Source organism: Eptatretus burgeri, chromosome 15, assembly GCF_056783735.1.
Source record: "Eptatretus burgeri isolate ZD-2024b chromosome 15, Ebu_testis_v1, whole genome shotgun sequence".
Lineage (NCBI taxonomy): Eukaryota > Metazoa > Chordata > Myxini > Myxiniformes > Myxinidae > Eptatretus > Eptatretus burgeri.
This window is the reverse complement of record NC_140975.1, coordinates 56,711,934-56,737,559: the sequence shown is the minus strand read 5'-3', so window position 1 is coordinate 56,737,559 and position 25,626 is coordinate 56,711,934. Positions and strand designations below refer to the sequence as shown.

At 43.5% G+C, this 25,626-nt stretch overlaps 2 protein-coding genes across 2 annotated transcripts in view; both read right to left on the bottom strand.

Moving 5' to 3' along the window:
• Positions 1-668: 668 nt before the first annotated feature.
• LOC147012240 (adenosine receptor A2b-like) lies at positions 669-11,657 on the bottom strand. Its single transcript, XM_085856374.1, has 3 exons — positions 11,248-11,657; positions 2,705-2,986; positions 669-914 (listed from the first exon to the last, which is right to left on the bottom strand). Exons 1-3 carry the CDS (start codon positions 11,641-11,643, stop codon positions 669-671), a joined length of 924 nt encoding a protein of 307 aa, XP_085712500.1. The 5' UTR covers positions 11,644-11,657.
• Positions 11,658-11,703: 46 nt separating this feature from the next.
• LOC147012239 (adenosine receptor A2a-like) overlaps positions 11,704-25,626 on the bottom strand; it is a 30,688-nt gene continuing 16,765 nt past the window's right edge. The window contains exons 6-7 of the mRNA XM_085856372.1: positions 11,818-11,869; positions 11,704-11,726 (exon numbers count right to left, since the gene is read on the bottom strand). Of these exons, the coding sequence (XP_085712498.1) occupies positions 11,704-11,726; positions 11,818-11,869 (75 nt within the window). The remainder of the gene's footprint in view (positions 11,727-11,817; positions 11,870-25,626) is intronic.

Below are 25,626 nucleotides of genomic sequence, written 5' to 3'. Positions count from 1 at the left end.
CCTCCAAGCGGACCACTGATACGGGAGAAGGCGAAGCTCCTGCATGACCATCTCTCTGGCGCTGGTGGTGCAAGCATGAGCGCGGCAGGTACAAGTGGCCTGTTTACAGCGAGCAAGGGGTGGTTCCATCAAGTTTTTTTTTTTTTACAGCCATTTTTCACTGCTGAGCAGGGGTTAGCTTTTTGCAGGCTCCATGCAATCATGGTTCCCTTCCTGACGCCAACCCTGGTCACCTCTCACGACACACAGGAATATGGTACACCTTTTCCAACCGGGGCATACACCGGGACCTGTACACTGGTACTCATTTTGCCGACCCCGGAAGGATGACACGCTGAGTCAACCCTCTGGTGTTAATTCAGTGGCCAACGGGGCTTGAACTCACGACCCTAGGATCCCAAGCCAGCCATCCGAACCACTAAGCCAACACCAGGCTCGGGTTCTATCACTACAAGGAGCGATATAACTTGCGTAATGTCAAGCTTGTAGGGGAGCGTGCCTCCGCTTACCCTGACGGGGCAAAGGCATTCCCTGCAGAACTCGCGAGCCTCATCGAGGAGAAGGGGTACCTGTCAGTGCAGGTTTTTAACCCTGAGGAGACCGCCTTGTTTTGGAAAAAGATGCCGACCAGAACATTCATCTCACAGCACGAGAGCAAAGCAGTCGGCTCAAAGGCCGCTAAGGACCGGGTATCCCTTCTCCTCTGTACAAACGCCGAAGGTGACTTCATGGTAAAGCCCATGATGCTCTACCGTTCCCTGAACCCGCTTGCGCTGAAGAACAAAAACAAGCAGGCGTTGCCCCCGTTGCCCCCGTTGCCCGTGTACTAGAGGGTGAACAGGAAGGCGTATGTGATGTCTGAACTTTTCATGGACTGGATCCATAACGGTTTTGTTCCTCAGGTTGAGAGGTACCTGGCAGGAAAGAGCCTTTCGTTCAAGGTACTCCTACTGCTTGACAATGCTCCTGGCCACCCCATGGACCCCATGGCCGAACACCACCTCCTTCAACCAGCCACTCGACCAGGGGGTAATATCAACTTCCAAGACTTTTCACATCCAGAGCAGCTCATCTTCATCATCTTCATCTTGATCATTTTGCAAAGTTATGTGTGCTGTGTTTGTTTGATAAAAAATTTAAATGGTACATTATGTTTTTTGGGTTTTTTTTTAAGTTTTGCGGTGTGGTACAGTATGGTTAAGATACTTAAAAATGCATTCTTCAATAAATTGGAAACACTACTGGGTGTTGTCGTTGTTTTCATTTGTAAGCATCTTAAATGAAGCTGTAATCGTGCATTTGTGGTCAAAAACATTTTAAACATTAACAATATCCCCCTTCCGCCACGCGGCGGGGGATAAAAACTTTCCCCTTTGAACCAGGAACTGCCACGAACCAACAACGTCATCACACTTGTCCCCATTGTACCAATTCCCTGACTTTAGTAGTGTCACCATTCGTGGCCTTTTTTCATTAACCAGGAACCGCCCTGAACCGATAACGTTATCCCCCTTGTCTCCATTGTAACAATGACAAAACACTTGTGTTTTTTCCCCCCACATTCACGGATTTTCCGCGGGTTGGGAAATCCCCGGAACCTATCCCCCCCATTTCCTATTGAAACAATGCCCCCACATTCACAGTTTCAACATTCGTGGGGTTTTCCCAGAACGTATCCCCTGCGAATGTCGGGGTCCTGGTGTAGCATGATATCTCAAAAATTTATTGGGATCGATATGTTCCACTGGATCAGGCATTGCGTGACGGAGGTATGCGCTCTACCGAGTGCCCCTCTAGTTTTGGTATGCAATGTGCGGCTTGCTGTGAATAATTGAATCTCGAATGTTCCATTCTCAGCAAGCATGTATCAAGAACTATATGATGTGTATGGAGTGAGATGAATGAGTGAGCAAGGAAGGAGGAGAGATGGGAACGTGGGGGGGAGGGTTGGGGTTTGGGGGTAAGAGAAGTCTGGCATAAGAGAGACCGAGGAGGATTTTTTTCGCAAAATTCTTCAGAAGTAAGAAAACTCCTCGAAGTCCAATAGGGCAGGGGGATTCCTTATAAATTGGTCAAATACAACAGAAATCTCACAACTTCTCAGATTTAATATCAAACCACGATTTGCATGTTTTCCAAAATAATATTTTGTTCATCTCAGAGTGCCAAATGCCGAATCTATCTCAGAGGAGGTCTTGAGATGCTGCCTGACACCCCCAGATCGTCATCTCCACAATAATAGCAATGCTGTGATCACGACAAATTAAAAAAAAAAATTTTGGGCAGAATTGTACTGCAATAAAGTTTGTTGTTAGACATGATTAAAATAATTTCTCAGATGTATCCTTTCAAGCAAAATGAAAAGGAAAACTCTTGAGTTCAGGAGATGAAATGATTCACATCGTTTAGGAATTGGTCTTCTTTTCCAAACGTGAGTGTATTCATTATCTCTTTCCAAGCTCGTGCTTTCAACTAGTAGAGTATTGAAAACGTCATCGGAAAAACAATATGGCGGGTCTAACCCCCTATTGTCCAACTCCCAAATTGTGGTAAATGATGTGACATCAACAATGAGGAGTGCATTCCTTTTCTCTATAGCTAAAGATCCATTCTTGTCATCTTTACGATGGTCTGCCAGCAAAAACATTGACTCTAAAGTTTTAAAGCAACATGATGAAAACATGTTCTTTCGGACTGTGCTCACCTGTGCACTTCCTTTCCCATTGGCTGAGATCTGGCGAAGTTGCCTCCGAACCTCCATGAAGATCCTCAGGTAGATCATGATCATTATGAAGAGTGGTACGAGGACACAGCCAAAGAAAATGAAATAAACTTTGAAGCTCAAGTCGATGATTAGGACGAAGATGCAGGAGCCATCGGCAGTCGGGCCATTGTTCCAGCCCATTGCGGGTATGAGTCCGATGATGAAGGATAAGATCCAGGTGAAGAAGATCGTAATGAGTGCATTGCGCCAGGTAACTAGAACCTGCATATAATTCCGAGATCAACCAGATGTAAGGAAGGAAATTTAATGAAGCTCCTATGAGCCATAAGCTTAAAAAATTGTCATCGCCGTCTTCAAAAACAGAAGATGCTTTCAACTTCTAATAAAATCAACAGGGGAAGAAATTAGTTTCTTCCTTCATTCTGCTCTACAAGCATCTCAGAAATGCCTTGATCACGTAAAACATTCATTTCACATTGATATTACATGTGTAACAAATATTTTGAAGACAAATTTGAGGTTCATTATAATTAATGTGTGTTGATAAGCGGTCACATGATGGGCCAAATTGCCCCCTTCTGCATAAAAAGTTCCTTTTGTAAGTTCGCTGATGGTGATGTTGGTGCAAAGTTAATGACGGCATTATTATCTTGCCAAAACGAAGTTTTTGCAAGATATGTTAGTCAGCTTGTATGTTAGTTTTTATTTTTATTTTTTTTTGTTTTTTTTTGTTTGTCTGTAATCACGTATAAAAAATTCTGCAGAGCACAGTTAGCATTAGAAATTTTTGTAACTTCGCATATCAGAGGCCTATAGAGGTCCCTGTCAGTGCACAAAATTTTGGAGGTCAAGGTCAAAGGTCAAGGTCACTTTGTCGCAAATCAGGGGAGTCGACGAAACCCTTATTTTTTGAGTAATTTTGATCGGATCGTCTTCAAACTTCATGGGAATATAGTTCATGGTCTGGTGCTCAGCTGATTAATTTTTGGTGGCGATTGGCCTTGACCTTCATGGTTAGAGCCTGAGGTCAAACATATTTGACCCCAAGGTCAAATTTTCAAGTTTTAGGGACCATATCGTGTAGTACCTCAAATTGAACACCTCGATATGTCAAGCTTGAGACATTATGACGTCATTTGGTGACGTTATGAGGCAAACGCATATTTTTCATGGTTACTCTGTAGAACGATTCTCATCGGAATCTCTCGTAGTATAGGCAGATATTCCTCAAGGAGTCGCTCCTGGTGGATAGCAGCTCTGTTCACCTCAGTGTGACCTTAAAGAAGTCACACGTGGTCACCTTTTGGCAAGATACGAGTCACCCTGCAGGTGACATTGGTTTATTGTTGTGTTGTTGACTTACAAAGCTAATGATCATGTTTTATCAAAATAGAATGTCAAATATTATCATTTTGATTGTTCATTGGAATCTAATATATAAAGCTCATTCTAACTACTCACTGATATTCATGTTCGGTCCCTTCATGCTGACATCGAAAGCTGAAATTTCACGTGCCGATGGACATCAAGGCAAATACTCCGGGAAAAATCACAGAACCATCGCAAAGCATCCATAAATAAAAATATAAATAAACGAAAAAAAATGCAGGTGAGCAACTCGAGGCAATGGGGAAGCACGGTAATTTTACATCCCAATGGATATCAAAGCCGATATACCAGGGGAAACCAGAGAGTTGGTGTCAAAGCCACCCAATGCTCACCTGTTTATACATTTTATCGTTTTAAAAAGACTCGTCTAATAATATTTTTTATAAAGCATTGCAGTGAAGTCTGATCCAAATAATTTTGAAGCAATATATGTATTTGTATATTGTAATCATCAGTAAAAAAAAATTTGTAGATAAAAACATTCGAAAGGAAAAAAACTTTAACGTTGATGTGTTACAAAAAAGTTGAGTTCAAAACAGGTCAAAAATTTTAAAAATTTGAAATTATTTTTTTATTTCAACTTCACTACATCAATAGTATACCCCAAAGGAACCTTCATGCCAAATATCAGCATCCTAGTACACATATTACATGAATGGCAAGCTTCTAAATAACTTGCACCAAAAACTTTAACATTTTCACGCTCACGCTCACGCTCAGGCTCACGCTCATGCCAGGGGTATCGCTATAGCTCTCTGTTCTTCGAACAGTCGAGCTAAAAAAAAAATCACAGAATCATCGGAAAACGTCCGTAAATGAAAATATAAATAAATTAAAATAAATAAATGAAGAAAATATGAAAAAAAACAAATGCAGGTGAGCAAACACGAGACAATGGGGAAGCACAGTTCATTATTGTTTACAATGTGTAAGCATACACTGCTAGAAATTCAATAAACTCTACATTGTTTGCACGATTATTCCACCTTTTTGTTCTGTTATAAAGTTCCACTGCAGTGTAGAAGTCTTGTACATTCAGGAGTTACAATACCCATCCATCCATCCATCCATCCATCCATTGGGACCATACTCTGTGTAGAGCGTTGGTGCTGCCTAAGCAGTCTCCTTGGCTATTGGACACAATCCTGGAAGGGTCGCCACTCCGACACAGTATACCAGCATGCTGGCACTCATTTTTTGTCGACCTCAGAAGGATGACAGGCAGAGTCAACCCCACCTGGTATTAATTCAACAGCCGAGAGGGATTATGAACTCAGGATCCTTGGATCCCAAGCCCACCAACCAAACCATTAAGCCAACACCAGGCATAGTTACAATATATGGATGTCATAAGTATCAAAAATTTACTCAAACCCTCCACTCATGTTTTCTATTATAACAACATTGATTGTTATTAATGGAGCTAAGTCTGGGTGAGAACAAAGCAAGCTTGCCATTTTGCAATTTGTAATTAACATGGATCAGAATCGTCAAAAACTTGTGATCAAAACTCAAAGTGAACGAAACATGAGCAGGTAATAGGAAGTGTTGTTTTAGCTAATCCATCAAGTTCACCAATCAAATCTAATTGATGACTCATTGTCAGGTATTCCTCATCATTAACATCAATTAGGTGTTCCTCTCAACACATTCATAAAGCCAAATGCCCACTTTTCATACCGTACTACATATATTGTTGCGGCTGTGGAAATTCGCAATACACCAGAAAGGTCCTCAGGTTAGATATATCGATAAGTTCATGTGTAGTTAGCCCACACCCGTTGTTTAGAGGGAATATGTGTGATTCATCCGGGCTGCGACGCTTTGAGTTAGCCATTTTTCTTTCTCTATCGTTATTTTGGACCAATAATCCCCCAACAACTCAAACACCGCCACCTTCGCCTCTTCACCTCCACAACTCCATCCCGCAAACATCGCTTCACCGCCATTCCCAAACGACGCCTGCCAACAACCAAACCACCACAGCAAACCCCCCACCACCTTCGCTTTTCTCCTTCCACAACCATCGGACACGCGACCTGTCAACACCGAGCGTCGTGCTGCCCAGGGCCCGTTCGGTGATTGTTGCCGCACGCGTCAAGCCGCGAGTACAAATGGATGCCTTTACGGGAGGGAAATCAGATCAGGAGAGGCTCAGGTTAATTAATTTGGGAGCTACCTCCCAGTCTATCAAGATTCGGACAATGCCGGATCAATGGAAGGAAAGGCCAAGCACAGACAGATTGAAACGTCAACAAGGAATTTATTAATAGGAAAATAAATAAACTGAAGAACTTTTTATTTCTTTGTGGTGAAAATAGGTGAATTCAAATCAATCAAAATAACCTCAAACAAATAAAGAATTAAACAGACATTGATAGAAAAATAGACAACGAGCAGATGCTTATCACGATGCCTTACTTAACAATTAAACACGAGACAAGGGTATCCAGCAGATCATTCAGGGGGGGGGGGGGGGGAAGAAATCCGGTCTCTGCTTACAAAGGTAGAAGTTGTCGTGCGTCAAATAAAATGACCCAAAATGTGTGAGCGTGCCCTGGTCCGCCGCCAGCACCCTGATTCGCCGTACACCCACTTGCAAACAGGCTTGAACATCAAGCGACGTCACATCACCCCCCCCCCCCGGGAACCAGGGACACCAAGAATCAGGTACGCCAAGAGCAGATCCCGAGCAGAACCAGTAGGAATGGTCCAACCGTTATTCACCATCAGAAGCAGCTCACCAACTGTAACCAGCGGTCAAGACTGTAAGACTAAGGCTGTCACCAACTCACCAGCTCATCAACTGTCACCAGCGGTCAGAGCTATAAGGCTGTCACGAACTCACCAACTATCACCAGTTGTGAGAGCTGTAAGGCTGTGAGGCACTGTGAGGAGTTGTAACCAGCTGTCACCAAAACTCTCAGAAAACTCAGGAAAACTCTCCTCCCATCCTTTTTATAGGCGACCATTGTGGGCAGAGCCTCAAACAGACTTCAGCCAAATCCACCTCGCCTATTGTCGCATCATTGCACTGACTAAATGTCAATCTTGTGATCATTCCTTCCTCGTTCAGCCCGACACGAACAAGAGCCAGCCAGCAACCATAGAGCTGCCAAACAGGGCATCAAACGTCAATGGAAAAAGGTGGACGTCAACGTCGGTGAAAGAGGCGGGTGTCAAACGTCAATGGAAGATCGGTGGGTGAGGTAAATGATCCACAGCCGTATTTGACCGTTGGAATAACTGCTCAGGAAAAGCCCACGGTGTGCTTCATCAAATGTCCTGTAAATCCAAAGTGTAAATAAAACGTCCACCTCCAAGCCGATGTGTCCTGATGGAAAGGGGGCAGACGAGCCTCCATTGGGTTAATGGCTATCTCAAGTGCATGAATGTGTCATAAGGAGAAAAAGGCCATCCCATAAGAAACGGAATCGATCCAACACCCTTCTCCAAAGCATTAAAGTTAGAATCCCACCAGACATGGGGATGGGTCTATTCTGGACATGCATTTACAGAAATAACTGGACCTGAGGACCGAATTGTTTGTTTGCATTAGTCAAATCCGATTCTGAAATTCATATATATATATATATATATATATATATATATATATATATATATATATATATATATATATATATATATTTACATACACATATATATGTAATCGGTAGAAATATATACATATATATATATCAGATTAACTGTTAGGTTAAGACAAAATGTATAAAATTTCAGGAGAAGATGACCAGAGAATTGTTTCTGGATTAAGAAGGACAAACATTGAATGAAATCGCTCACATCACTCAATTTTCAAGCTGTGGTATCCAAAGCACAATCAACAAGTACAGAGAAATATCATCTGTAACTGACAAACCCAGGACTGGAAGACTCCAAAAAACTGTTTAACAATAATAATAATTAATCAATACATGAAGATCATATCATTAAGGAATAGAAAGAATACAAGCATCGAATCGACAACAGAACTGGCAGAAGGCTCAGGTGTCGTCATCCATCAACAATACGAAGTTCACTTTTGAAATCAGGACTTCAAGGATGTGTTGCAGTAAATAAACATCTTTTAAGAAAGGGAAACAAGATTAAAAGGCTAAATTATAAACAAGACTAGAACGGCACTCGGTGGAGAGCATACCTCGGCCAGGCTGATTAGTTTACGTTTTCTATCCTACTGATAGGCCGGATCTGAAATCGGACCTGAACTAAAATTTAATTGGCTTGTTCTTGTCACCTATCCAAATCATCTACAAAGTTTTGTCCAAATTGTGTCCATAACTTTTGGAGATATCCAACTATATATCGTTTTAGCCAAATCACTCAATGGTGAAGAATCACGAAAAAATTTATCAGATCCAGATCCTGATTCGATCTTCACCAAAATCTAATCATTTCATCTTTGTCACATACCCAAGCTCTCCACAAAATTTCGTCCAAATCCATTCACAACTTTTTGAGATATTTTGTTCACAAACAAACAGACAGACAGGCAGAGAGGCAGAGAGACAGGGGCGAAAGTACAACCTCCATCAACCTTCGGTGGCAGACATAAAAACAAAAATTGGACTCTGGAACAATGGTCAAAGGTGTTTTCGACTTTGAGACCTATCAAAGTCTCAGGGATTTGTATCTCATCTAAAACAATATGTTCCCATCATGTGCTGCCTTTTTGGCTGCTGGTTGCATCATTGGTCAGGGGCACAGTAATGCTGCTGGTGCAGTGCCCCGATTACCAATATACTGGTGCTCATTTCACGAACCTCAGAAGGATGACAGGAGGATGAAGGTTGAGTCAACCCCCCTGGTGTTAATTCAGCAGCCAACAGGGCTCAAACTCAGGACCCGAGGATCCCAAGCCACCACCCGAACCGCAAAGCCAACGACAGGCTGAAGACAACATGTGAGACGATGGAAAATTGAAACTTATCAAGAGTCTTTCTGGAAGTCAACAAATAAGCATGGAGGATGTTCAAGTCAAGGTTGGGGGTGCATATCGTCAAGTGGTTTTGGAAAATTACTGTAAATGGAATGGAATATTGACTGCGTCAAAAGGTACAAATAAATAATTTTAAACCAACATGATATCTCCAGTTGTCCACGACTTATTGCTCCAAACTTTATCTTACAGCAAGATAATAATCCAAAACACTCAGCAGGAATAATTATTATTTGTAAAATAAAAAGAGGAAGTTAGAGTATATCAAGGCAAGGAATAGCCCTCTCAAACCCAGATCTCAATATAGTGGGGCAGATAACAGCAATTTTTGAGAGGAATCGTGCAAATGATGATACAAGCATCAAATTTGGCACATTTGTTCTCCAGGTGATTCTAATCAAATCTGCCTGATTGGCCATTTGAAAATCCAAATTTTTTCAAATGGCCAATCAGGCAGGTTTGATCAGAAAGCCCTGCAGAACAGAAATGCCAAATTTGATGCTTGTGTCATAATTTGCACGATTTTTCTACTACCTACTACACTAAGTGGAGGATTCGTGGAGCAATGAGCAGCTATCTATATACTCCACTTATGAGGGATCAAGGCAGTTTGAGCAGTGTTCATGATTTTGTGATAATCAAAAGGGGAGGATGGAGGAGAATGCGATGAAAATTTGGAAAACAGAGAGTAATGAAGATTTATACAACCACTGTCGCCACTCTTTATTAATGGCTCCAATTATTGACACTTTTTTTTGTGGAGTCGATTTGGTAACAGTGTGGTCAAAGTCTTTCACGAACCGGCTGGCCATGCATTATGTTAGACTGAAGGTGATTTGCTCACGGATGTGTAATTTGTTCAGGGTGCTGGCAAAAACTCACCAATACTTGAGAGGGGTCCTCCAGCTTAATGTCCACCCGATGGAGAGCACACATACACACATCGATGCCTTGCCATATTTGTGAAACTCCAGGATGACAGGTGAAAGCTGGGTCGATATTCGAACCAGGCTAGACAGATCAGGGTGAGTTCACACACCTCGAGGAGGCTATCCTGCCTTCCCGGGAGAGTCATGATGATGCGTGCGGAAAATCGGAGAGTGGTTGCGCAAACATTGCGGACGTACTATGTCGATGCCACGCATTCCACATGCCGTGTCTTTTTCATCCATGTACACAGAACATAAAACAACATGTTGTGTCCTTTGGGCCGACAATCCAAAGGATCCCCGATTTGCTGAAGGAAAATCTCCTTTGCCTCATCTCAATGCATGCCGATGATCTTGAATGATTTCCTCCACCTTCAGATGACACCACCATGATCCGGTGCTTCTCCTGAAGATGCTCTTTCTCTTTTCCGTTCTTCCTTTTATGTGCATTCACTTTCCTCCTCCTTTCAGTCCTATTTTGCTTCCAACTGCTTTTGGTGTGTTTCCCATTCTTTAATGATTCCGAAAATAAAAAGGAACGCTGTATTAATTATTTGTAAGAGTATTTTATTTTCATGTATTCCATGTCCCAGCAAAAATTGGCTTACTCTTCATGAAGGACACCATGGGATCTTTCATTTCCACCAACTAATTCTGGCAGATGGGGATGCGCAGTTTAACATCTATCCGAGGGACAGGGACGACGCACACACACACTAATAAATAACCTGGCCTGTGAAACGGCTCACAGCTGGGGTAGAATTCGAACCCAGGGTACACAGCACAGACACAGGTGCACATACCTCCAGGTTGTTCTATACCACACCAAAAATAGCCAGAAATCAGAGCAAAAATATAACAGGAGTGACATCCGTTCAGAGTTGTCACAGTTGCAAAGGCATTCCTTCAGGTTTCAGGGGAAAACTTTAATTGACTCCCTCTCATAATGTGATCATTCTACATTGAAACTCGTGACACCGTTTGCTTTCTGAAGGGTATATGATCGGGTGAGAATGCGACTCGAACATGATATCTTACCTGTGCAGAGCCTTTTGAACATTGATCGTTTTCCTACCTCAATCACGAGTGTTTATCGCAGGCGGTGGAAGACACTAACTGCGGAATGGTTTTAATTTCCCCACGACAGAAAACAGAACCAAAGAAACAAATCTGATTGAAGATGGTATAATCAAGCGATTTTAGGAGTGACGACATTTGAAATTGATTTGAGTGTGGATCGTTCGTACCTGGTAGCGGAAGGGGTTGAAGATGGCGATGTAGCGCTCAACGGAAATGGCCAGGAGACTGAAAATGGAGCTCTGGGTGAAAACGAAGATCGAACTAACCATTAGAACACAAGGAATGAAGTGATGTTTGGGAAGTCCTATGTGCGTCAAAATATTCGAAGGAATCACCACCAATCCTACCAATACGTCTGCTATTGCTAAAGAAACGAGGAAGAGGTTTGTGACCGTTTTCAGGCTTCTGGTCTTCAGTACGGCCACACACACCAAGGCATTCCCACCAATTGCCAACACACCGACAAATAACTCTCCGAAGGTGTATGGTACACTCAATTTCTGAAAAGCTGAATCTTTCGTCGAATTGGAGCCATCAACAAATTCTGGTTTGCCCTCTGTCATTGCATAGATATAAAAAGCCAAAGTTCTGGATGAGAAGTTTTGGTTTAGTGTCGAAGTACCTCATTTAATACCCACTTTCACACCTGAATGAGCAACCAGACAAATACACCTCACTTTACTTAATGAGCTGTACGTGGCTATAACATCCTCATGAGACAATTCCATGTTCAATACCTTGAAGAAGACGCACCTCCACAATCCCACAAAGAGTCTCCACTAATTGGCACTAAGATGAAAAACCAAGAAATTGTAAATTATACCTTATACTCACAGCGCGTAGTAGGGTAACATTTTGGATTATGCTGTTCTTTGGAAAAGGGCATCAACATGGAGGTCACATGTGTATTTGGTTGTAAATATGAAATACCGCAGATTATATATTTTGGAATAACATTTGTGCTGGTATTTTAGATATTTTTAAATTTAACTTCCTTATACTCTCAGGGGGGGGTGTGATGGTCCAAAAAAAAGGAACGTCTTCCATATATATATATATATATATATATATATATATATATATATATACATATGTATATATATATATATATATATATATATATATATATATATATATATATATATATATATATATATATATATATATATATATATATATATATATACTTGTGTATAGTTACGAGCTGAAGTCCCTGGCTTTTCCCAAGCAAATTCAATGAAATATGTATTTAAATATTTCCTGCATGACAAATTGGGGAATATCGGCCTAATATGGTTTGTTATGAATTACCAAACATGGGCGTTGTAAAATGCGCTTGGACCGCATTCCCTTCTTTTTATTAATTACATTTTTAAACACACTCAATCACTACAACCTCAACATACGATCTTCACAAAACATATGACTTGATCACTCCCAGGGAAATAAAACCCAGGCAGTGTATAAGAACATCATCACTCGATTCCTGAACGGACACGTAGGTGTTATAATAAACCTGTGTAAAGCAATATTTTTAATAACAGGCGCAGGTGTAAACAAGAAAATAATGAAATTTGTGTTGTTGACAACACATCACAATACACAACCTCACCAGACGATCTTCACAAAGCATATTACTCGATCGCTCCCGGGGAAAAAAAAAAATAAAAAAAGCAGGCTGTGTACGTATTAGCCATAAGACCCATTCGAGGCCTGAAAGCCAATTTTCTGATTATTAATTTTCAATTTTGCATTTCTTCTAAACGTAGCCCTCAACCTTCCACTGGATGAAAGAGGAGGCCAAGCAAAGTTTGGTTGCACTGGTTCTTGCAGAGTCTAAATAGTTTATGATTTTGTATCCCACTGATAGGCTGGATCTGGATTTGGACCTGAACTAAAATTGATGTATGTACACATCGACATATATATGGATACGTATGTGTGTGTGTGTGTGTGTGTGTGTGTGTGTGTGTGTGTGTGTGTGTGTGTGTGTGTGTGTGTGTGTGTGTGTGTGTGTGTGTGTGTGTGTCCGTGTCCTGGTGCCTATCCTCTATGTTAAGATTGCACAAGGATTATATCGGGATAACTCTGCTCTGTGTTTGCTTTTGTAAGTTGCTTGTATTATTTCTGCACCTTTCACAGTTCTTCCTATTCCTGCTACAGACAACAATAAAAGTTGTATTCACAGTGCTACACACTTTTCCTCACCTGCTTGTTAATAAATCCTTTGTAGAAATGTTCCCTGCTAATTTTTATCTTTTCTTTCATTGGTCCAGCATGGTCCGTATCCTAGCTGAGCCGGGACTTTCTTCCCAACGATCCGTTCCTTTTAGCCAGTACATCCTTGGCAGTGTCGCTCGGCTGCATCCGATCCGGTAAAGTGATCCGGTTCAAACAAGGCGGACTGAGGGTGTGTTCCCCGTGAATTAGAACATGTGATTATTTTTAGGTAACTAGACAGAGGACCGTAACTCGTGTGGTTGAGTTATTGGCATTCACGGTCGGTTAGCGACCCACCATGTCACAGAATTATCCATGTGCGACGGCCTGCAATTCCGGGGAGTCTGGTGGGAGCCGAGATAGTTTTCCCCCCACCTCGTGGTTTTCTCACCCGACCCCCGGCCCACAACAATATGTAAACGAGCTAGCTCCACGGGAAGTTTCTTTAGTGAGGGTTTGTTAGGACGTCAATATATCCAGTGTTCACAATGTGATTTATAGAATTTCTTGAAATACAATGTTTCTTGTAACATTTTTTGTGTCAAATGCCCCTTCTGAGGTAGTCAGCATGTGCAGAAGAGGGTTTTACATTGCAGACGCTGTTTTCTGGGCGTAACGCCTCAGCAGTGACGGTCCGTCAACGAGAGATGTGATGACATCGGCAAATGACCGATGATGTCATGACGTCATTACGTCTTTCAGCGGTGACGTCACATGCCATGCAAACAATGCCAAAATTAGAAAATCGCCAAAAATTCCCAAACCTGTCCGTCTGGCATGATCTCACATAGCCCACGCTGTTCATTAGACCATGGAACACCCGCATGCCAAAAGTGGCGACAATTCGTCCGGCAGTTTTGGAGGAGAAACGTCCATGAAATATGGCTTCGCGTAATAACTTAATAATGCATGTATGTATATATATATATATATATATATATATATATATATATATATATATATATATATATATACACACACACACACACACGTGTGTTATTTCGTTATTTATACATATAAATATATCTACATATATAGGTACCTGGAAGTTATGTATCGAGATGTTAACGGATATTTTCAATAGCTCACTGGAGTTAGGACAGGTATTGGAGGATTGGAGAGTTGCAAATTTAACCCCATTATCTAAGAAAGGATCCAGATAAGAATTGGAAAACTATAGACCTGTTAGTTTGACTTCAGTTGTGGGGAAGGTGTTGGAGACATTGATTATGGACCAGATGAGGAACCATTTAAAGGTCCCGTGACACTCAAAAGTTTCTGGTTATTTATATATTAACTTGACCTTCCTCGTGAAAAAAAATCACCCATGTTTCTTTTTTTAAATCAACAATGGGATAAATAGACCACTATTTCGAACATTTGTAGTGCTTTTCACAACTTGCTATGCCCCGCCCCTCAAAAAAAGTTGACTCCAGCGAACCGCAGGTCACGTGACCGTTGACGTCATCTCCAGAACGCGACTCGCTCAGAGTGGATTGATTAGATGTCGCGCGCCGTATAAAGTACGTACAAATGCATTGTGCACATGTGTTTTCTATCTCACTGATCGTCTTAATTCCTGTGATTGTTTCGCAGAAAATAAATTCTGCTTCTGAGCCGTGTATGCACAACAATCACGACGCAATTATTCATCCCTTTACGACCTTGTCGTAGTCGTGTACAAATCCAATACATGTATGCACAATAAAGGGTTATACCATGTCCACAAAATATTAAATGTGACTGTTGAACCTTTCCATTAAAAAATAAATTTACAGGGACATACAAGTAAAATACTAAAGATTAATATTTCATCATTTCAAGGCACAAGGAGATAATTTTAAATTCAAACAATGTGAAAAACCTGCACCCACATTTTGCAGCTTATTGAATTGTTCGTTGAAACCAACCTGCTGGGATAGGTACGATTCCACATACATGCAAGCCAGGTATGGATGCACTCGACATGCATGGGTTTACTCTCAAGTGAAGGTACTGTTTCCATTGGCTTGCTATTCATTAACATTGAGCCAAAATGCTGTAATAAATGAACAGGAGAAAATATGTTGGCACAAGTATGAAAGACAAATTTATCTGTCCTATTACACGGCCTCATAGCCTCGGGACTCTTACTTATTTACATTGTGTGCATGCTAATACAAGTTACTTGTCAACTCGAGAGTCTAGACGAGTCCGATAAATCCGTCGTCCATCCGACTAGTCCGATAAATCTGACATGCTGTAGCTTTCTTTTATTATTCTCTTTTCTTCATTGTTTCCTACTGGCGCTACATGATGACAGAACGTCAGATTTATCGGACTACTCCAGCCAATTGTTTCGCGAGGTGTGTTTTGCACACAAGTTTTCATTGTATCCGGACAGCGAGATTACTTCGTTTTATGCGCGGAGAGATACGGCCGATGACATGCGATGGCCTTGTTTGTGATTCATTCGCCGCGGAGGAACATGTCCGCTGCGCTGCTCACGTCACCTCACTAAAATATTTCTGATATTGAGCAGTATGCAAGTCGAATTTACATTATTGAATTACGAATAGGATTTAGTCTAACCAGTTATTATTGCCAAGTCTTCCTTCGATGTCCTCCCAATCATCATGAACTCCGGGAATTTCATCGCCAGTTTCCTCTGCTTGTCCTGCTTCGGGCTCGAACTGCTAAGGCCATATTCCATTTCCAGCTGCCTGAACTTTACCTCCTGCGACTACGTTATCCGACAATTCTCCATCTGATTCAGACCGAAATCCTTCATTTCTCTCACACTCACTGTTGTTACCAGACAAATGAAAGTCCATGTCATCCATTATTCAAAACCAAATGTTTGATCTTTTTTAAAGCAGAAATAAACGAAGCGATTGAGTCGACCAATCAAATGTGGAAACGCACAGAAAGCCAATAGAATCACGTAGACCACCCACCCGAGTAATTTATGTGCAGCCTTTGTTGTTCTGGAGATGACGTCATGTGGGTTACGCCTCTTTCAGTGGATTTCAGCAGAATTTTTAGGGGCGTTCCTGAAGAGGTTTGTTATTTTAATTTTACATTTTACAGAACGAGTATTGTGAAAAAAACATTGTCAGATCAGAAATCACGATGAAAAACTCCTATCGGACATGTATATGCAATTTCAGTGCTTTTGAGTGACATGGGACCTTGAAACAAATACAAACTAATTAAAGGTAGTCAGCATTTGGTTTACCAAAGGTAGTTCCTGTTTTACAAATCTTTTGGAGTTCGTTGAAGCAGTTTCTGATTGGGTGGATGATGTAAAGGCAGTGGACATAGTATATCTAGACTTTGAGAAGGCATTTGATAAGGTACCGCAATGGAGGTTGTTAACCAAAGTGAGGGCTTGTGGAGTGGCTGGTCAGGTAGCTAATTGGATTGCAAACTGGCTTAGTGGTAGGAAGCAAAGAGTGGCTGTGAGTGGGAGGATGTAAGTAGCGGGGTACCTCAGGGATCAGTACTCGGACCATTACTATTCATTATTTACATCAACGATTTGGATAATGGGGTAAAGAGTAAGCTTTCCAAATTTGCAGATAACACAAAGCTTGGAGGTGAAGTGGATAGCAGAGGGGGTGGTGATCAGATTCAGGAAAGTATTGATACTTGTATGGATTGGGCAAAATATTGGCAGATGTAATTTAACCTGAGCAAGTGTAAGGTGTTGGGGATGGGAAAGAACAATGAAAATAGAGATTACAGGATGCAAGGGGTAATTTTGGAGCGTGTCACACAGGAGAAGGATCTGGGGGTGGTAATAGATATGGGAGGTAAGCAGGCAGCACAGTGCCAGGCAGCTATAGGTGAAATAAATAGGGTTTTAGGTTGTATTCAGAGGGGGATCAATTTTATAAATCAAAAGCAGATTAATTATTCAACAGAGTCGACAGTGATCGGACCAGGGACCATTGCCTGTGAGTAAAGAAGAGGAGTTAAGATGGTAGTAAGGTGGGGGAATTTCACTCAGAGAATTTCACGAATGCATGGAATGGTCTCCCTGGAAAGGTCGTGCCAGCAGAAAAAGTAGATAAGTTTAAATTAGAATTAGATAGGTACCTGGAAGTTATGGAGATAGAGGGGTGTGTGGATGTTGATTGGTCTTTTAGGAAGATTGAGCATTGATGGGTGATTGTGTGCATGTGTACGAAGTGCTGTTGATAGGGGTCTTGTCAAGGGGGGTTGTTATGTTTATGTGTTTTTAACCAAGCCCATGCCCCCTCCTTTGAAGGAACGAAAAGAAAAATAAAATAGAAAAACTACAAAAGAATACATACAACCAAACGAAAAAAATTATTTCATTAATTAAAAACTTTTTTCCCATTTTCTTCTTCGATATTGTGCAGATTAATTTGTATGGTGTTCGCGCAGGCATGATGGGCTGAACGGCCTCCACCTGTTAGATTTCCTTGTAAATCCTTGCAAGTGTGTGTGTGTGTGTGTGTGTGTGTGTGTGTGTGTGTGTGTGTGTGTGTGTGTGTGTGTATTTCTGCAGATATAGATATATATATATATATATATATATATATATATATATATATATATATATATATATATGTACTGTATATATATATATATATATATATATATATATATATATATATATATATATATATATATATATATATATATATATATATATATATATATATATATATATGCCTGGTGTTGGCGTAGTGGTTAGGGTAGCGGCTTGGGATCCAAAAGGTCCTGAATTCAAGCCTCGTTGGCCGCTTGAATTAATACACACCAGGAGGTTGACTCAGCCTGTCATCCTTCCAAGGTCGGCGAAGTGAGTACCAGTGTACTGGGCCCGGTGTATGCCCCGGTTAGAAAAGGTGTACCATATCCCTGTGTCGTAAGAGGCGACCAGGGTTGCATCAGGAAGGGCATCCGGCGTAAAACCTGTGCCAAATCATTATGCGGATCAGAATGGATGATCCGCTGTGGCGACCCCCAACGGGAGCAGCTGAAAGAAGAAGAAGAAGAAGATATATATATATATATATATATATATATATATATATATATATATATATATATATATATACATTGTTGCGGTTCCGAAAACCACATGCCTCTAAGGCAATGGCACCCAACATACAGTGATCCCCAGACAGTTTTTCATGAGTATACGTGCAGCTAGACCTTCCCCTCATATCTAATGGGTTAACGGGATGAAGTGCGTTGCGTGGGTCTTTTATGCGTGGGTCTTTTAGCGAGGTCTAATTATATCTTTCTCTTCATTCCAACTTTCCTCTTATCCATGAAATAAGTCAAAACAGGCACCGCACCCAGACGGCCGTATGTGAAAATCATGATGAGAAACTCTCCACCACCAGACTATATGGGGCGTGCACAGCCCGGTGATAACCTACACCTACACTCTGCAGGACGCGTGTGGTACGCCCTTTCATTCAAATCTGCATCTAATAATTATATCAGTCTTCTTTTTAACCCTGATTAATATCCAATCCTTTCCTCCAATCCATGATACAATGCGAAGCAGGTGCAAATGCACGATAACAGACACGCGCGCAGCCCTGTGATAATCACCACCACACTGTACGGGACGCGCATGGCGCACATCTTTATTCGGCTCTGCACGTTGATTTACAACGGCATCTCACTGTCGACCTTCACTCGACACCTCAGCCACCAATATCTCCCGCAAACGGCAGAGGTCATCCCGTGACTCCTCGCACCTCCGCCTCGATGCAGTCGCGACCAAGCAGAGGCGTGCTCCACGGCCCAGACTGCTCGGGCCACGTGGCGCGCAAACGGAACAAGTGCGTTGAATAGCGCTAACCGCAGAGTGCTGGGGGTGCCCAACGGGCATGCGGGACCGACACGACTCTTGTCCAGTCGCCAGAACATGGCCCGGGGGTTTGGTGTAAGGCGATTCATGTCGTGGTGTTCAGTGCAAGACAATTCTGTGGCTCGGCCATGTTGCGACGGATGTACAAATGGGACCACTTCCTTCCGGAGGAGCCTGGCAGCACGGCCCAGGGTCCAATAGGAGTGCACGAGTCGGGTGACTACGCATCGCTTCAGGTCGTCACCCCACCTACACCATGGGGGCTTATAAATGGCGGATCGTGAAGCCATTCAGTGTGTGTCTCGCCTTGCTTCGCTCTTGACTTCTACACTCACCTGCTGGGTCCTCCCACTCTCGCCTCGCTTCTCTCTGGGATCTCTACATTTGCCAGCTGGCTCCGCCTTCCACCCACCTTCCTTGCCTGTCAGCCTCACCTATTCCCTGGACCTGTGCGGAGCACGCGCTGAGCCCAGCACAGTAACCAAGCAAGAGTCAACACTGCCGACTCTCAAGGTGGGATCGCTCAGCAGAGCGTCCCCCGAAATGTACTGGTTTCCGCAGTTGGCCGACCATGCAAGGTATTGCAAGGTCGTTAGCCCTCAACTTCTGTCATTTCTTCAGATTATCTCATCTTCATCAGATTTTGTGTGTGTGTATGTTATGGCGCCTGTCCTCGCCGAAGTAAAGAGTGTCGAAGATATATCAGCATAAGTGTGCTCTGTGTCTGCTTTAGTAAGATGCTTGCCTTGTTGTCGCACCCTATAAATTCCTTCCTATCCATACTTGCATCCAATAATAAATCCATTCACTGTGCCACATTTGTTTTTCCTCACCTTTTGATTAATAAATGCTTGTGTAAAAATGTTCCCAGCTCTTTTTTGTCTTTTCTTTCATTGGTCCAGCATGGTCCTTATCCAAGCCGAGCCGGGACTTTATCTCCCAACGATCCATTCTACTAGCCGGTACGTTCCTTGGCAGTTTCGCTTGGCTGCATCTGACCCGTTAAGGTGAGCCGGTTCAGCCAAGGCGTACCAAGGGCGTGTTCCCCGATAATTAGATCACATGATTACTTTAGGTAACCCGTTAAACCTTAGACGGAGGACCCTAGGTCACGTGGTTGAGTTATTGACATTTACAGTCGATTAGCGCCCGCCGCGTCACAGGGTTATCCGTGTGCGACGGCCTGCGATTCCGGAGAGTCTGGTGGGAACCCAAGATAGCTTTCCCCCCTCGTCGTCTTCTCGCCCTGACCCAGAGCCGCAACAATATATATATATATATATATATGTCAGATTAACTGTAAGCTGAAAACTAAATGAATAAAATTTCAGGAGAAGATGACCAGAGAATTGTGTTTCTGCATTAAGAAGGACAAACATTGAATGAAATCGCTCACATCACTCGATTTTCAAGCTGTGGTATCCGAAGCACAATCAACAAGTACAGAGAAATATCATCTGTAACTGACAAACCCAGGACTGGAAGATCCCAAAAACTGTTTCACAATAATAATCAATACACTCGCTCTTCCTCATATGTGGCGACTTCAATTGTCATCATGCCAGTTGGCTAGGTGTGGGTACCTCTCTCACCTGTCATGGCACCTCAGCAAAAGCTTTCTGCGACTCATTGGGACTGACTCAATCGGTCAACTTCCCGAGCCGGATCTCAACCAATGGTACTCCATCTCTTCTGGATCTGATTTTGACAAATTTCCCTGACAATATCTGCTGCTCTTCCTTCGCTCCAATTGGTTCTTCTGACCACGTCCTTGTCAAAGTGGACATCTCTCTGGCTGTTATCAGAGAACCACCTCACCGCCATCGAGTCTGGCATTTCACTCAAGCCGACTGGCAGGGTCTCCGAGCAGCCATCAAACTTACAGACTGGTCTCCTATCACTACTTTCTCAAACATCAACTCATCCTGGGAATTCTTTCAAAGAAACTTGCTCTCCCTCATGCACAGATTTATCCCCTCTCGTGTTCAGTTGTCTTACCCTTCCTCCCGCCCTTGGTTTACTGAAGCTTGTTGCGAGGCAGTTGTCCTGAAACAACTTTCCTTTGCCTCATGGAAAGCAAACCCAACTGAGGGCAATCTCAGTTCCTTCCATAAAGCTCGGAACAAGTGTGTATCTACCCTCAGGAGAGCCAGAAAACAACATCTTTCTCATCTCAAGTCTGAACTCTCAAACCTCTCTCCCTCTCAAAATCCTGGTGGCGTCTAATCAAATCTGTTTCTGGTGTATGTTCCCCCTCCATCCCCTCCCTTACCTCAAATGGCAGCACTGCTGATACCGCACGTGAAAAAGCTGAATGCCTAAACTTGGTGTTTGCAGCTAAATCTTGTGTCCTAAACCCATCACTTTCTCTACCCACTTTACCCAGTCGCACCAAACTGTCCCTGGACTCTGTGTCCTTTCCTCCTGACAAGGTGGAGAGCTTGCTGTCAAACCTCGGCTCAGATTCTGCAACCGGTACAGACGGCATCAGCCCACGTGTCCTCAAAGCCTGCTCTTCTGCTCTTGCTCACCCTCTCTCTGTTCTATTCACCCTCTCATTTACTCAAGGACATCTTCCATCTGCTTGGAAATCAGCAAACATCACTGCCCTGCACAAAAAAGGTGCAAAAACAGATCCCTGTAACTATAGACCAATCAGCCTTCTCCTAATCATCAGCAAGTTTATGGAATCAATCATCGCTTCAGACATCAAATCCTTCCTCTTCTCCAATGGCTTGAGTTCTGATCATCAATTTGGTTTCAGACCAGGTCACTCTACCCTGGATATGCTGCTTCTGCTCTCCCATCAATGGATGGAGGTCCTCAATGCCAGACAGGAAATCCGAGCCGTATCCCTGGACATATCACGTGCTATTGACACAGTCTGGCACCCTGCCCTACTCACCAAACTCTCTGCCCATGGTATTCAAGGCCATCTCCACTCATGGCTCGCAGACTTCCTCTCCTGTCGCAGTCAACGTGTGGCCCTAAATGGAGTTCTTTCATCCCCTCTTCCTGTGCAGGCTGGAGTTCCTCAAGGTAGCGTTCTGGGCCCTGTTCTTTTTCTGGTTTTCATCAATGATCTCTCCGACTCTCTGGAAAATCCTCTATTTCTCTGCTGATGACTCCTCCCTCTGCCGTACCATCGGTCATCCCTCAGACCGGCAAACAGCAGCTTCTTCGCTCACTGCAGATCTGGATAAAATCACAAGCTCGTCCAACACGTGGAACATGTCTCTCAATCCAGACAAATCTCACACTCTCACTATGTCTCTTCGAAAGGACCGTTTAGAACCCCCCCCCCCCATCCACTTTCTCAACAATCCTCTGGAAGAAGTCCTTTCTTTCAAGCTTCTGGGTCTCACTATCTACCATGACCTTTCCTGGAAAAGCCACATTTCAAACCTCGCCTCCAAAGCCAGTCGCCGACTGGGAATCCTCCGTCGTGCAAGGTCCTTCCTCGGCCCACCTGAGCTCCTGACCACTTACAAAGCTTTTGTCCCCAGCCTGATGGAGTACTGCTCTCCCCTCTGGGCTAGTGCTCCTGCCTCCCACCTTTCTCGGCTTCACGCTGTCGAAACCAAGGCATTTTGGATAATTGGCATCTCCCGCAATGAGACTGAGTCTTTGGGCTCTCACTCAATCACCGCAGGTTGGTCGGTGGTCTTTCTGTCTTCTATCATCTCCTCTCCAGCCTTGCCCCCCCCCCCGTGCTCTCTCTGCAATTTGTCCCCACCACATTTCCGCAGGGCGCTCAAGGTCTGCCAACAACCCCCTTCTGGTAAAACTACCAAAATCACGAATCACTGCTCATCTTCACTCTTTCATTCCTCTTTTTCCCCGCCTTTGGAATAAACTCCCTCACTCTATTCATTCCCATTCTTCCCTCCAGGCCTTCAAAACAGCTGTTCACCACCACCTCTTATCATCCCCCATCCAAATCCTCGATCTTTTCTACCCCTGATAATCCACCCAATCCCACCTCCATCAAATTCCCTGCTTTCCTTCCTGAAAGTCCCTGTAATATCCATCTTCTATTCCCCCTGTTCCCCGTCCCATCCCTCTCCCTTCCACAGATCTCCTAATGTCTCTGTTCCCCACTGTTTTGTCCTTCCCACTCCCTCCCCTCCTGTCTCATGCCCCCCTTGATGTGCGTTGTGTGTTAGCTCTCATACGAGCCTCGACAAGGTATACAAAAAAAAAAAATACATGAAGATCATATCATTAAGGAATAGAAAGAATACAAGCATTGAATTGTCAACAGAACTGGCAGAAGGCTCAGGTGTCGTCATCCATCAACAATACGAAGTTCACTTTTGAAATCAGGACTTAAAGGATGTGTTGCAGTAAATAAACATCTTTTAAGAAAGGGAAACAAGATTAAAAGGCTAAATTATAAACAAGACTAGAACAGCACTCGGTGGAGAGCATACCTCGGCCAGGCTGATTAGTTTACGTTTTGTAACCCCCTGATAGGCTGGATCTGAATTCAGACCTTACTAAAATTTACTTGGCTTCTTGTTGTCACCTAACCAACTCATCCACCAAGTTTTGTCCAAATCTGTCCATAACTTTTTGAGATATCCAGCCACAGTACATATCGTTTTAGCCCAATCACTCAATGGTGATGAATCACTAAAAAATATTCTCAGATCCACATCTGGATCTTCACCAAAATCTAATCATTTCATCCTTGTCACATACCCAAACTCTCCACAAAATTTGGTCCAATTCCATCAACAACTTTTTGAGATATTTTGTTCACAAACAAACAAACAGACAGAGAGACAACAGACAAGTGTGACAATACAACCTCCATCCACCTTCGGTGGCAGACGTAAAAACAAAAATTGGACTCTGGAACAATGGTCAAAGGTGTTTTCGACCGATCATTCAAAGTCTCAGTGATTTGGATCTAATCTAAAACAATATGTTCCCGTCATGTGCTGCCATTTTGGCTGCTGGTTGTATCATTGGTCAGGGGCACAGTAATGCTGCTGGTGCAGTGCCCTGATTACCAATATATGTCAGGTATGGGAGCATGTGCCAGAACAGCGCGTCGCTGCGTCCACTTTCCGCCGGTACTCCAGGGGCCTCTGTCTGGCCATCCCCCAGGCAGATGCCAGGCCAATCCCCATCTCCTTGAGATGATGGTCAACCTGCTGCAACCACGAGGCACGTGGTCGGCCCACTGGCCTCCTCCACTCATGAGACTCCCTCGCTGAGAGAATCTGGTGAGCAGGATCAGCGTCAGGAAAACGAGCCACATGTCCATACAGCTGCAACTGATGCTCACGGACTATGCAGGTAACAAATCTCATCCGAGTCTCACAGCAACCGCTCATTAGACACAAAATCCGACCAGCGATAGCCAAGAATTCTCCGAAGAGACCTGGTACCAAAGGAATTAAGTCTCCGTCTCAGATCCTTGGTCAGAGTCCAAGTCTCGCATCCATAGAGCAAGACTGGAAGCACCAAGGACCTGAAGACTCGGACTTTCGTCTTCCCGCACAGGTACCGGCAGTGCCACACCCCATTATCGAGTGAATCCTTGACTCCCCAGGCCCGACCCAGACGTCTATTGACCTCTGACGCACAGCCGGCAGAGACATGAATATCACTGCCAAGGTAAGTGAATCTCTCCACGACCTCAACATCCTCACCACAAACGGGCACAGACAGGACAGCAGCATCCAAGATGTCATTGAAAGCCTGGATCTTAGTTTTGACCCAGGAAACCCGTAATCGCAGCGGCTCCGACTCCTCATTCAGCACCTCGAGGGCCCCCAAAAGGATATCTAAAGTCTCCGCAAAGATGACTGCATCATCTGCAAAATCAAGGTCCGAGATCTTGACATTCCCAAACGATGCACTGCAGCTTGATCTCTCTGACATCCTCCCTAAAATCCAGTCCATACAAGTGCTGAAAAGTGTGGGGGCCAGTACACACCCCTGATGAACTCCAGTAACAACTGCAAATAAGTCAGAGATGGTACCACCACACTTCACAGCACTCTCAGTACCAGAGTACAGTTCAGACATCAGATCGATCAGTTTTGGTGGCACCCGCCGAAGACCAAGAATCCTCCAGAGGACATCCCGATTCACTGAATCGAACGCTTTACAGAGATCAACATAGGCTGCAAGCAGCCCCTGCCGAAGCTCTCGTCTGCGTTCGGTGAGGACACGAAGGGCAAGGATACGGTCAATCGTTGACCTCTTTGGTGTAAAGCCTGACTGCTCTGGACGCTGGTGCTCAAACAGATTGTGGCGAACCCTATCATGAATTATCCGAGCAAAGACCTTGCCCGGCACTGAGAGCAGCGTCACCCCTCGGTAGTTGTTGCAGTCTTGGCGATCACCCTTCCCTTTCCAGAGAGGAACAACAAGGCCCCTCTTCCAGTCAGTTGGGATGATGCCTGTGTTCCAGGCAGAGCACAAAACTGCATGCAACGACACGAGTGCAGCATTTCCACCAGCCTTGAGA

Coding starts and splice junctions, on each gene's coding strand:
- LOC147012240 (XM_085856374.1), bottom strand. CDS start 11,643: ATGACAGAGGGCAAACCAGAATTTGTTGATGGCTCCAATTCGACGAAA. Junction 2,987..11,247: donor TCAACCCCTTCCGCTACCAG/GTACGAACGATC, acceptor AATTATATGCAG/GTTCTAGTTACCTGGCGCAA. Junction 915..2,704: donor ATGGGAAAGGAAGTGCACAG/GTGAGCACAGTC, acceptor CTTTCCTGCCAG/GTACCTCTCAACCTGAGGAA.